The sequence below is a fragment of the Mytilus californianus genome, unplaced genomic scaffold (genome assembly GCF_021869535.1).
Source record: "Mytilus californianus isolate M0D057914Y unplaced genomic scaffold, xbMytCali1.0.p SCAF_4, whole genome shotgun sequence".
In the NCBI taxonomy this organism is placed as follows: domain Eukaryota; kingdom Metazoa; phylum Mollusca; class Bivalvia; order Mytilida; family Mytilidae; genus Mytilus; species Mytilus californianus.
The window spans coordinates 3171915-3186493 of NW_026262690.1; the positions used below are offsets into that span (position 1 = coordinate 3171915).

Genomic DNA, 14579 nt, shown 5'->3' on the forward strand with positions numbered 1-14579 from the left:
ACAATATAAGCCAAAAACTAAACGCTGAATGGAAGGGTCAGAACATACCAAACAAAACCGTAACATAGATTCTTCTCCAACGACGTTGTAAAGTTCCTACGGAATGACGAAAGCGCATTACATATACAAATACATCTGCTCTTATGACTACTTAGTTTTCAAAGCTTTAGTGTTTGCATAAAATATTGATCTTAAATACCATGGGATAATAAAACGAAAACCAATCTTTTAACTCTGAAATACTGAACCAGCTTCAATGTGTATGAAAAAAATAAAAATCACAAAAATACTGAACTCCGAGGAAAATTCAATCGGAAAGTCCCTAATCACATGGCAAAATCAAATGAAGTTTGAGTTGAAGATACAGTTCGAGTTTAAGTTCGGAAAATGAGCGTTGACGCCTATTATTATATGATAAGGACAATTATATTCTTTATGTCAGATATGACAAAAGACAACCAATGACGAATTTTAGACTTTAAAGAATAAGATAAACATGTATCCCATCTAAAGTTGTATGGACGCCTTTAAGAGTTGACGGTTGAGCGTTATGGAATATCTGGTCATTCAAAGGATTTGTCCCAATTGTCGTAACCACAATCCCGTCCTCTTATACTCAAATGTGACATTACTGAATAAGACTTACCATCGTATTTACATGAGCAGCAGAATATCCTAACCCTCCTGGAACTGAGATCAACCCCCGTTTTTGTGCGGTTTGTATTGCTCAGTCTTTAATTTTCTATGTTGGGATTAGATCCTGCTAAATTTCATGAGCATGTCCAAAGTCAGGAACATCTTTAGCGGTTAACTGACATCAAATCTTAAAATGTTCCTTTTTTATGATTTGAAAGTATTTATAATTATAACGTGAATGCATGCAAGTTTGAGCGCCTGAGAAAGATCTTTCTTTAAATTTCCGTTTTGATGATAACACATTTATAATTTTACAGAAGCCATCACGAGTTGGTTGACCGTAATGACATATCTAGATCTGTTTCACAGATGACGACGGATATGTTCCAATCGTCGTAACCACAATCCTGCCTTCCTCTTCCCCGAATGTGTCCTACCGAATTAGACTTATCACCAGGTTTGTACTAACATGAGCAACAGGAAGGGTGCCACATGCGGAGCAGGATCTGTTTTCCCTTCCGGTGCACCTGAGGTCACCCCCGGGTTTTAGTGGGGTTCGTGTTGGTCAAACTTTAGTTTTCTATGTTGTGTTTTGTATACTGTTGTTTGTGTTTTGGTTTTTGTTTGTCATGGTGTTGTCAGTTTATTTTTAAGTTTCAATGTCCTTTTGGTATCTTTTGCCTCTTTTAAACACGGAGTCAAAAAATTCTTTAATTTTGTTTCTTAGTACAAAGCATTTAATATCTATGTATCGAAGGGAAAGGTGTTGATGGCGCTTAATATGTGTAATGTCATTGATATGTTCACATCATTAACATAATACTTCTGAACAAAATTCGTTGGACGGAATTTCAAGAAATAAAATTTTGTGTGAAAAGCATTCTTTTTATCAAACTTTTTACCTGCATTTCATATATAATTGTTTAAAAGATTGTTTTTACGGAAGCGAATAAAATGTACATGAATATATTTTTCAATTATTGGACCGATGGGATTTGAGAAGAATACAAAATTTCATTAAATCCAAAATATCGACCAAAAACGAATAATCGCCTTACATTGCTAGAATATGAAGGAATAAACCAAAAACGACAAAAAACCGGTCCCCATCGAATCATCACATATTTCAATCAATACAACAACATAAATACATCATATTACGATCAAATGGAAAAGGAAGAAAATTGTGTATCAATTCATGACGGAATATTACTGCACGCACATGAAAAAACATGGAAAAAACAATTATGTCCTTCATTAAATGGAGATTATTCGCTGGATATTTTACATCGTCTGCAAATGATCCCATCACAAAAGTGATTCACGACCATAAAATCATTTGAAAGCGTAAAATTAACGAAAATGATTTTCAGCTAAATTCGTGAAAAAAATAGTGACAACCATGATTGTGTATTATAAATTATATAAAATTGAGAATTGAAAAGGGGAATGTGTCAAGACAACAACCCGACCAAAGAGCATAAAACAGCCAAAGACCACCAATGGGTCTTCAACACAGCGAGAAAATCCCGCACACAGATGCAGGGTCCAGCTAGCCCCTAAACAATAATGTATACTAGTTCAGCGAAAATAGGCATGACACTAAATTCCGAAACATATAAATGAACCAAAATTTAAAATAAACATACAAGACTAACAAAGGCCAGAGGTTCCTGGCTTGGAACAGGCGCAAAAATTATTTGCGGCTGGGTTAAACATGTTCTGTGAGTTCTTAACCCTCCCCCTAAACCTCTTGCCAATGTGAAATAAACTTCTGGATACACTCTTAGCAGATAAGAAGATCTTAAGATTATCTTAAGCACTAAGATTGCTTCATGCTAGTATGAAACAATCTTAGTGCTTAAGATAATCTTAAGATCTTCTTATCTGCTTAGAGTGTATCCAGAAGTGATCTTAGAATGATTGACAGTCCTTAAAATTAAAGTCGCACGCGTAAGGGCATACTATACAGTTTTGATCCCACGGTGTATTTCTGACGAAAGGTTGCATAATAGCTATTTTTCACCTAGTCAATTCAAATATTTAATAAAAAATATACCTTCATGAGCTACTTTTAGAGATAAATGGGGTCAAAATTTTAGCTTTTTAATGGAAATTTCGGTTCTATTCAGTGGAAAGACACACTTAACTATTTTGTTTCAAAAGATAAACGCTAGCAGAGTTTTGTAAAAAAACATCTGGAGTATCTTCGCTACATACGTGTGTTTTGTATTTGTGTAACCATTCTTTGGAAATAATTCATTTTTATCATATTTTCATGATTTTAGTAAAAAAAAAACGGCATTTTTGGCTGTACATCTATCTAATTTAAAAAAATTTCATCGGTTATTTGTTCATAAAAATTGGCACAAATAATTTTCTTACATAATCAAGTTCATATCATTTTAAAAAAGGGGGGTCCATGATCTCGTTTTGAAGCTAAATAAGTCTAAACGATAAAAATCAGTCGAAAAATGCATCTTTTCTCGATATGTCACAGTTCGATGTCGCGAACAATAGCATTTGACGTTAGCGACGTCATTACCCCCTGTAACTGTATCGTATGCCCTTAAGGACACTCTTATCCTTCTCGTAGCGCTCTCTCCGTTTTCATCTTATTGATTTGGTATCTGAAACATCGATAATCTACTTAAGATCGTCTTAAGTTACTCTTAGCAAATTCTAAGTGTACCAAAAATCTTTTTTTACTTCATATTTATGACGAAACTCTTAGAGTAGTCATGGGCACCCTTAACTTTCTCTTAGTTTAAAAAATGGCACTTGCTGTCTTCTCTAAAAGTCTAAAATTCGATTTCGATGTCTAGTTCAAGTTTAAAATCGAGTTACATTTTATTATCAAAGTCAAAGTTCGAATCTCGGGTTATTGATTGTTCCACACTCCATCTCGAGTTAGAGCATGAGTCCGAGTTTGATTTTGAGTTCGGACCGATACAGTCATTAAATACTAATGTTTTGGTGGATCGTTGTTGTTTTATTGGCAATCAAGCCACTGTCCTCCTTTTTTTTCATCAATATGCTAGGGTTTCATTCTATTACATATTTGCATTTTTTCAAGCAAATTTGCAGCATTCATATTAGAACCAACTGTGCCCACTTCTCGACTCCTTGTTTTAATACTTATACGTGACGGAGTTTCTTCAAATTGTATAAAGAAAAAGAAGATCAATTAAGTCAGTTAATTTAATTTCATATACTTATAAATTAATGATTGTCATTATGTTCTCTCAATCAACAATCCTAACTTATCAAAATTAAAGAAACAAGAGATTATAATATAGCTTCCCTGTCTCATGTTTAGACCTATATACATCGAAATGTTGTAATTTCAGTAAAGGAGTACATGACAAACTAGAATGTTTCAACTTTTAAATCATTAACTTTCCTCACCTTAGCAACAAGATACCTCCATTTTCATGTATTACTGTTTATGAAGTATATAATTCTTCAGCTTATACTATATGCAAGTCAGAACTAGCATTTGTCATATTCAGTATTTGTGATACGCTATCGTTTGGAAGTTATTTTAACATGCAGTAAATGAGTCAATGATTTGTCCAAACAGAATTGTACCTAACAACGTTCATTGGAAAATTCTACCATCACGAGTTGGTTGACAGATGATAGCGGATATATTCCAAATGTCGTAACTACAATCCCGTCCCCCTTTTCCCCGAATGTGACCTACCGAATAAGACGGGTTTGTACTAACATGAGCAACACGACGGGAGCCACATGTGGAGCAAGATCTGCTTACCCTTCCGGAGCACCTTAGATCACACACAGTTTTTGGTGGGGTTCGTGTTGTTCAGTCTTTAGTTTTCTATGTTGTGTTTTGTGTACTATTGTTTGTCTGTTTGTCTTTTTTTTTTAGCCATGGCATTGTCAGTTTATTTTAGACTTATGAGTTTGAATGTCCCTTTAGTATCTTTTGCCTCTCTTTTCTAACACAGGATTGAAAAGAATTTAATTTCACCTTTTCAATACTATATAACCGTTTTTTTTATCTTTTGTTTTTCATGTCCGTGCAGTTATCTTTTGAAATTTAATGTATTTCTGTCGTTGCATTGCTTGAAATTTAGGATTATTCAATGGTGACCGAATTTTTGTTGTTTTTGGTTTATTTAGGAAATAATTCATGCAAGCCATATATTTGTTGGAAATTTTCACATGGCCCGTTATATTCGAATTTTATCTCGAGCGTTAGCGAGGAAAAAAAATTGACGAATATAACGGCACAGGCCATGTAAAAATGATAACAAATCTATGGCTTGCATGAATTATTTCGATTCTAATAGGACAAATACGGTAATTTGAAAACTGAAGCGAAGGTAAGATTGCCGTGTGTATGGCTGTTCTATTTTACCCCCTGTAAGATAAAAGCTACAAATTTCAAATAAATCTAAGGCTTGCATGAATTATTTCTTAAATAACTACTAGAATAAATGTGTTCATTCTTAACCCAAACATTTTTTTTCTTTGGCTACTATTTACTGTCAAATCCGAAATTGAAATGTTGTAACTAAGGATATAGCCGTTGACTTGCTGAAATCCATGAATGTGTGAATGATACAATAGAATAGAAAATGAAACAACACCTACCTCAAAACTCCATTTTAATGCGGTATTATCAGAATTTAGATCGTACACGTAACGGAATAATCTTCAACTTGAGAGTTTTCATTCGTATGACGTCATGTTTTGACATGACGTTAATGGGCCAATATCATTCATAAAAGTTCGCAGAATTGTATTTTATTTTAATTTTATACATTTTTTAAGATCTTATGCATTTGCACTAAGGACCAGACCAGGTACATTCGAAAGTATTGTTTGATCTAGCTGATATAATAGATGCCCCACTATGTATGATTTTCAATAGCTCATTTAAAACAGGTACTGTACCGAAAGATGGGAAAATAGGCCAAAATACAGGTGACAGGAAACTAGCTTCAAATTACAGACCTGTTAGCATGACTAGTATTATCTGCAAACTGATGGAGAAACTTATAAGAAAATAATCGTAGACCATATGCACCGTTATAATTTATTTAGTGAGAGACAATTTGGTATCATTGGACGAAGATCAACCTCATAACAATAACTTAAAGTCCTAGATCAATGGACCGGTATTTTAGACAGTGGTGGATCAATTGACGCAGTTTCTACTGATTTTATGAAGGCGTTTGACAAAGTCCCACATAGACGACTTATTAACAAACTTAGATCATATGGCATGAGTTTACAGACATATAATTGGATCCAGATCTTTCTGAGAGGCCGCCAACAAAGAGTACAAATCAATGGAAATTTTTCAAAATGGCATGATGTTACTAGTGGTATTCCATGTAAGGATCAGTTTTGGGACAAATCCTGTTTTTTTATCTTTATAAACGATTTGCCGTCTTGTACAGAGTCTGATGTATTCATGTTTGCAGACGACACAAAACTATATAGATCTGTAAACAGCAAAATTGACAAAACCATAATGCAAAATGACATAGACAGAATGTTCAAATGGAGTGAAAATGGAAATTACGATTCCACCCGGACAAATGCAAAGTATTACCAATTTCTACCAAATCCACTGCTGGGCAAGAGAGAAAATATAAAATGTCTGCATACGATGGATCTGAAATCACACTAGAAACATTTCAATCGGAGAAAGGTGTAGGAGTAACTATAGATTCCATACTGAAATTCGACAAACATATACAGACACAAGTCAACAAAGCAAACCAACTAGTTTGAATTATTAGATGAACTTTTAAATATATAGATTACAAATGCTTCTGTCTACTATTTAAGGCATTAGCTCGTCTCATCTTGAATATGCTAGTAGTGTATGGAACCCATACAAAAAGAAAGATATCAAGACAATTGAAAACGTCCAACGTACAGCAACACAAATGTTACCCAACCTCAAAGATCTGTCATACAAAGAACGATTGAAAACTCTGAAAATTTCTACATTGAAATTTCGAAGGTTAAGAGGCGACATGATAGAGACCTACAATATATCAACAGGAGTATATGACTCAAGAGTAACATAAGGTTTATTTACTCGTAACACAAGCTCGACAACAAGAGGCAACTCGATGAATTTGGTAAAAAACAGAAGCAGACTAGACTTAAGGATTTACTACTTTACTAACCGAGTAGTGGAAGTGTGGAATAGCCTACCAGACATCGTAGTGATTGCAAAGAACTAAAAGATTTTTGAACATCACCTCGACAAGCATTTGAAAGACCACTCAATGATATAAAATTTTAACACTGAATACACATATAACACCGGAAGTAGCACAAGTGGAGCCACATATAGAGGAACAATTTGAACTCCTGCGTTTGGAAACACTTAGGTAGACTATAGGTAACGGTACATGTGGATTTATGTGTGCGGTAAATAGTAAATGGGAGTCATAAGCTTTGGCTAGCAGCTCATCTAGAGGAAGGAAACCTTGATGAATAAATCCCTGGCCCTCCTTGTAAGGGGGTTGTGCGATGGGCTAGCTACTCAGCCACGGAAAGAAACTTATGCTACAAAAACAGAAACAAGGAAAAATCAATTAGTTCAGTGTAGACAGATGGAAACCTCTGCAGGAATGCAGCCTATGACGAGCGACAAAACTCCGAAATATGAACGAAACAAGCAGAACTGTTCAAACTATTAAGGAAATGAAGAGATTCAAACTTGATATATTGCGTGTTAGTGAATGCAGATGGACTGATTCAGGAAAGTTTACACACTATTCAGATACAACTATTCAGGACGTACAGATGGTAGACACCAGGAAGGAGTAGCTATTCTACTGAGTAAGACAGCAAGCACGTCTGTTGTAGAATGGATAGCAGTAAATGAAAGAATGATAAAAATACGCATGAAGACCAAGTATGGGCATATGACTGTTATCCAATGCTATGCCCCAACGAATGATTACATTGATAATGAAAAAGAGAACTTTTATGATAAATTAAATCAGATGATAATGGACACACCAAAGCACGATGTACTTACCATCATTGGAGATTTAAATGCAATGATAATGGACACACCAAAGCACGATGTACTTACCATCATTGGAGATTTAAATGCAATGATAATGGACACACCAAAGCACGATGTACTTACCATCATTGGAGATTTTAATGCAAAAGTAGGTTCAGCTAACACAGGTTCAGAAGAAGTGATGGGAAAACATGGGCTTGGAGAAATTAACAACAATGGTGAAAGATTAGTAGGGATGTGTATTATGAACAATCTGATAATAGGGGAAACAATCTTTGAACATAAAAAAATTCACAAAGCCGAATGGGAAAGTGAAAAACCAGACCGACCACATTCTGATTATTAAGAAATGGAGGTCATCACTGTTAGATGTGAAAGTAAAAAAGGTGCAGATGTATATAGTGATCATCACCTAGTCATTGGAAAGATCAGACTAAAATTAAGGAAAAATAAATGCAAAACACCAAGCAAGATTATAGACTTTCGTAAACTTCAACAACCTGAAACAAACCAAAACTTCAATATCAAACTGAGGAAATGTGGCAACATGTGAGTGGAATTTATCTAAAAACAAGACATATTAGGTTACAAAAGCAAAGAAAGAAAAGAATGGATATCTGATAAAACGTGGGCTCTAATTATGGAAAGAAAAGCATTTAAAATCAAAAACCAATCAAGCAACAGGAGAACAACTAGAGGGAATGAAAGAGCTGTATAATAGTAAAGAAAAAGAAGTAAAAAAGAATGTAAAATCAGACAAAAAGGCATACATAGATTATATTGCATAAGAGGCTGAAATAGCACCTAAAGTTGGAGATATGAGAAAGTTATATAACATCACAAGACAACTCAGTGGCAAAGTAAATATCACCAGTACTAACAACAAAGATAAAGATGGCCAAATAATATGCAAATATGAGAAACAATTGGAAAAATGGAAAGAGCATTTTGAACAAGTGTTAAATAGACTGAACCAGAAATCTCAGTTGACAGGTCAGAGGAAGCTCCACCGCCAATAAAAATAGAAATGGGACCCATAACAGATGATGAGATCAAAGCAGCCATTAAGAAACTTAAAAACAACAAGGCTCCTGGGGCAGATGGCATACCAGCAGAAGTACTAAAAGCAGACATAAATCTCAATGTGAACATCCTACGTGAAATATTGAATGAACTATGGGAAAAAGCAATACTACTTACTCAGTGGAAAGATGGTATCATCATAAAACTACTAAAGAAAGGCAACCGTACAGATTGTAAAAACTGGCGTGGATTAGCTTTACTATCAGTGCCTGGAAAGATACTTTGTAGAATAATTCTAGAACGAATCAAAGGCAAAATTGATTCTATTCTACGGGAAGAACATCACGGATTTCGTACATGCATTGATAACATCCTCATACTCAGAAATATTATAGAACAGGCACTAGAATGGAGATCATCTATATATATAAATTATGTGAACTTTGAGAAAGCATTTGAAAGCGTCCATAGAGAGTCACTTTGGTACATCATGAGTATGTATGGAATTCCACAGAAAATAATTAACATCATTATGGATATGTATGATGGTTTTAGATGTGCTGTCAGACATGATGGAAAACTATCAGACTGGTTTTACATCACATCTGGAATAAGACAGGGATGATTAATATCTCCTTTTCTCTTTAAATTGGTGGTTGACTGGGTAATAAAGAATGCAACAACTGAAAATCATGGCATACAGTGGGGACTAACAACATTTTTGGAGAACATGGACTTTGCTGATGATATCAGCCTCTTTTCTCATACACACGAACATATGCAGCAAAAGACGGATAAAGTTACATCGGAGGCAGCAAAAGTAGTACTGAAAATAAATGCAAGAAAACTAAAGTGATGAAGGTAGTAACAAAGAACAAGAACGTAATAACAGTGAACGGAAAAGAATTGGAACAAGTAAATTCATTCAACTATCTTGGTAGTAGCATCAATGCAGAAGGAAATATTGAAGAAGTCAACATCCGTATTGGTAAAGCAGCTGCTGCATTCAAAAAACCTGAACATCATATGGAAAAACAACAGAATTTCTAGAAAGACTAAGATTAGATTGTATGTGAGCAATGTTAGATCATTTCTGCTATACGGTTCAGAAACATGGAAAACAACTATAAAATTAGAAAGTCGAGTTAGAGGACTTGAAGGACGTTGTTTGAGACGAATTGTTAACATCAGATGGCCAAACGTAATTCCAAACAGTGAACTATCAGAAAGAACAGAGGTGATGAATATAGTAAATGAGATCATGAGAAGTCGGTGGAAATATATTGGATACATATTGAGAATGGATAACAACTGGCATATGAGAAAAGTGCTGACATGGATACCACAAGGGACAAGAAAGCCTGGAAGACATAATAGCACACGAAGAAGAGACAAAATAGCAGAGATAAAAAGACACGGTTACACCTGGAATCAGATAATGAAAATCGCGAAAGATAAAACGAGTTGGAGGTCCCTTGTTGATGCCTTATATGTTCAAGAACATGAAGTGGATTACATATATAATAAATAGTAACGGCCATTAATATATTCATCTCTGAGTCTTCGATAAGTATAGATATATCGAGAATTTTATCACGCTGCTGTTTACAAAGCGAAAGAAGCACGTCATATTAGAATCCTTCATATTCAGTCAACGTAAGGCGAATTGTACGTTTTTTGGCGATGTTTTTTTTTCGATTTTATATGAAATGTTTTATTCATTTAGAGCTCGTTGAATCCTCATTCGTCGAAGTATCGAAAATATACTCATATTCATATATTAGAATTTTATACATTTGTAAAAACAATCAATGTAAAACATTATGTCTATATTTATGTTTAAACCCCGGGAATACCCCCCTTTTCCCTGGATCCACCAATGGGATTGTGGTAACGACAATTGGGACTGATCCATGGAATGACGAGATATATGGCCAACAAACTCGTGATCGAGTCCATAAATTATTTTTTTTCAAACTATTTTTTTTTCAAACTTTAGAATGGATAAATGTTTATTTTATTCTTTTGAAGTCTAAAACTTCATCAGTAGTTGTCTTTTGCCATATCTTACATAAAGAATATAATAGTCCTTATTCAATTGAAAGACAATGTCGTTATATCATAAAATAATAGACGTTACCGCGTTTTGGCCGACAACATCAACCGAACTTATACTGAAATTTAATCAACTCAAACTCCATACAAGATCATACACATCGACCTTGATTCATTCAGAGTTAAAAGATATTTCACAAAACAATTTCTCATGCTTTCATTTAAACATCCAAATGACTTAGACTATCGGTTTTGCTGCGAATTCTAATATTATCATACAAATTAAAGACGGTTCATCCGGAAAAGTCGATAAGATCGTTCCCTTAACTCCGAGTCGTAAGTTAATGCTAAGAGTCATATAAAAAAGTTAAGAGAAGCATACGAGGAGATTGGAGATACACGCTTAACATCATCGTAACGTTCTCGTAGAGCTTTCGTAAGTTTTCTCTTAAATGAAACTTAAGATAGGTTTATATGATACTAGCCCAACTCCCATAAGAGTAACATTCGGCTGAAATTTCAAGGGTGGTCAATCATTCTAAGATCACTTTTGAATACACTCTTAGCAGAAAAAAAGATCTTAAGATTATCTTAGGCACTAAGAATGATTCAGGATACAAGCCACATGTTGGTCAATATAAAACACTCACTTGTAACAGTTTTTAAAGATAAGCAATAATGTATATTTGAAATGAAATAAAATATCATTTATGTGGTTATTATACGAATGACGAAAAAGAAGAATAAGTTTAATGCAAAGGAGAAGAAGCTGTAGAAGAAGAGGAAGGTCTATGCAAAATGCAAGTACCATACATTGTAAAACAAGTATCATTTCAACATTGTTGCCACGTCAATGCCTAGTTTATCTTTAATGAGTTTCTCAACAACAACTGTCAGACCCATTTTCAGGTATGGCCATAAGGTATCCAAAAATGAACCCGTTTCCTTTTCTATTTCCGATCGTATTTTTCTTCGTAGTTCTTCGTCGTTTCTATCTTTTTCTAATTCTTGCCTTAATCTCTTTACTTCATTCTCCAATGCTTGTTTTCTTCTCGTTTGATTTTCCTTTTCTATTTCTAATCTAAGATTATCTTCCTTTTCTTTTGCCATTTGTTGTAACATTTTGTCAACACGTAACACTTGGGCCTGTATCATTCTTTCGGATTCTTCATACATTTCATTGCTGTAGAATCTTCCTCCATTTCTGATCATCGTATCTTGGATGAACTTTAAGAGTTGATCAACTTGTTGGTTCCGCTTTTTAAATGGTTGATTATTATTAAATCCAATAAACCTCTTTCCACAAAACACAAGAAAATTGTGTAAGTCCTCTGGTATTCTTTTAATATAGTTTTGAAATTTTTTGTCGTATGACAAAGATTGGTCCCCTCGCAATGAATCAATTTTTGTGAAGATGACAATAATGTATCGCTGTGCTTCATTTCCAAAAAGGTGCATTAAATCCTTGACAGTCTGGTGATCTTCAAAAGTAAATCTCCCGACCTGAATTACCACAAGAAAACAATGAGGTCCCGGTGTAGTCAAACCGATACATTTTGCTAATTCTTTTTTTGTTTCTTCTTTAGATAGTTTTGTATCATATAAACCCGGGGTGTCCACAACAACTATTTTCTTTTTACCACGAATAACTTCCCCAAGGCAGCATTTTCTTGTCACTGAAGTCCCATAATCCTTAGCCACAAAATATTCTCTTCCTAATAGAGTATTTCCGGTTTCACTCTTCCCCGCTCCAGTTTTCCCAAGTAAAGTTATTCTAATTTCATCTTCAACAGCATAACATTTCGGTTCTTTTTTTAAAAACGAAAACATTTTCTTTAAAAAAAGCTGAAAAATATCAAAACCTTAGACATGTTAATTCTGCAATATTCATTAAACTTAAGAAAATAAATGTTCTTAGTCTTTTGTTCATAATATTAAGTTTTTATCTTGGAAAAATTCTTTATCAAGGCTTTGTTAAAATCGGAAGGGGACACAAAGGCTGATGAACAGACTCCTCTTTTTCCTGATATTTACCATGTCAATGCAAAATAGATATTCTTTCAGTAAGTATCATGACGAGATCCACTAGTTGATCAGAAATTGCTTACCTTCTGGAGCACTTCACTTCACCCAATGTTTTACTAGAATTTGCGATTCTCATTCATAGGTTTTTTTTGTGGATTTTTGTTTTAGCTTCGTTTTTTTTGGGGTCGTTGTTCTATTTGACGATGATGTTTTATTAGACATCGAGCTTTTGATTGCCCCTTTCGTATCTTCTCATTCTTGTTAAAATATCAAATACACAGCAAAAACCGCCGACAATATTTTTTTACAATTCACAACCAATGTACATCAGATTAAAACATTAGTTTTAAAGTAGGAAAATGTCGATATCATGATTCAAATATAGAAAAAAAAATGTTTTTACTTCTAAGCATGGCTAATTGTACACAGTTATAGATGATCAATATTTGAAGAAAACGCTAGAAATCTTGTTTTTTTGGTTATGGGAAGATTGATTTGTGTATAATTTATTGCCTTCAATTTTTTAAACATAAAAGACTGCAAAAATAAATGTTCGTCTATATGCGTTTATAATTTCTTATAAACGCAGATATACGAAAGAGATGAATTCAGCTTCCCAATTGTAAACTATTCATTTCTATGTATTAATATTCCAGCAGTGCCTGCATATGAAATACATATTTCCCTGTTGATACGATATTCCAGGGCTTGCATTTCCTATCATGATTTCCTTGATAGAGAATTGCTGCTCACAAGGAAGCTACTAAACCAAGAGTTATAAGTAGTGAAGTTGAAATCATCCCTTCGTAAATTTTACAAACCACATCACGAGTTGGTTTACCGTTATAAAATATCCGTTTCAAAGATGACGACAGATATGTTCCTATTGTCGTAACTACAATCCCGTCCCCTTTTCCCGAATGAGACCTACTGAATTAGACTTATCACCGGGTTTGTACCTACATGAGCAACACGACGGGTGCCACATGTGAAGCCGGATCAGCTTAGATCACCCCTAGTTTTTGGTCGGGTTCGTGTTGCTCAGTCTTTAGTTTTCTATGTTGTGTTTTGTGTACTTTTGTTTGTCTGTTTGTCTTTTTTTTTTAGCCATTGCGTTGTCAGTTTATTTTCGACTTATGAGTTTGAATGTTCTTTTGGTATATTTCGCCTCTCTTATTTTGATGTGAATAGTTTAAAATGATAATTTACGTCGTTTGTTACAGTTTTATTTGACATCTCTAAAATTTACAGCAGGGGACACTATCCCACACCGGTTTTTCTGCATCAAGCATGGGCTTGCAGAAAGGCTGAAGGGTATTCTGTACCCGGATGGAGAGGTGAGAGCTGGGTGGAACAAGTGGAAGAGATTGGCAATAAAGCGGGAAATGGGTCCCAGGAAAAAATTGCAGTGTTTGACTCCTGCATTTATCTGGGATCAGAGTGGTAAAAGGAGCGGATATCCAGAGGACCAAGAGCACACTATGAATCAAAACTACGAGAATGTTGTAACATAATATTGTTGGATGCACTTTATTACTCTCCGTCCTGTATAGTGTATCCAACCAACTATTGATCATAATAAAACAAAATAGAGTTACTCCCCGTTTATCATGTTCCTTAAGACAGATCACTTTGTGTCCATCTTCACACTTACTGCAGGAGAATGGTAAAAATAGTTTATCTATTTTGTATGCTTGTTTAATACTTTCAAAAGCACCAACATAGGAAGGGTTGTTACCGTTAATTTACATGTATATGTAAAGTATTTAATGAGAAAAAATAATGTAAATTGTAAAATAATCAGATTTGATAT

The 14579-nt window shown here is 34.4% G+C and overlaps 2 protein-coding genes across 3 annotated transcripts in view; both read right to left on the reverse strand.

Moving 5' to 3' along the window:
* The window catches only part of LOC127737309 (uncharacterized), a 182428-nt gene that overhangs the window by 101992 nt on the left and 65857 nt on the right, over positions 1 to 14579 (reverse strand). The gene's annotated exons all lie outside the window — the stretch shown is intronic.
* Positions 10538 to 12581, reverse strand: LOC127737303 (GTPase IMAP family member 4-like). The gene has a single exon (XM_052247890.1). It carries the CDS (start codon positions 12569 to 12571, stop codon positions 11570 to 11572), a length of 1002 nt encoding a protein of 333 aa, XP_052103850.1. The 5' UTR covers positions 12572 to 12581; the 3' UTR covers positions 10538 to 11569.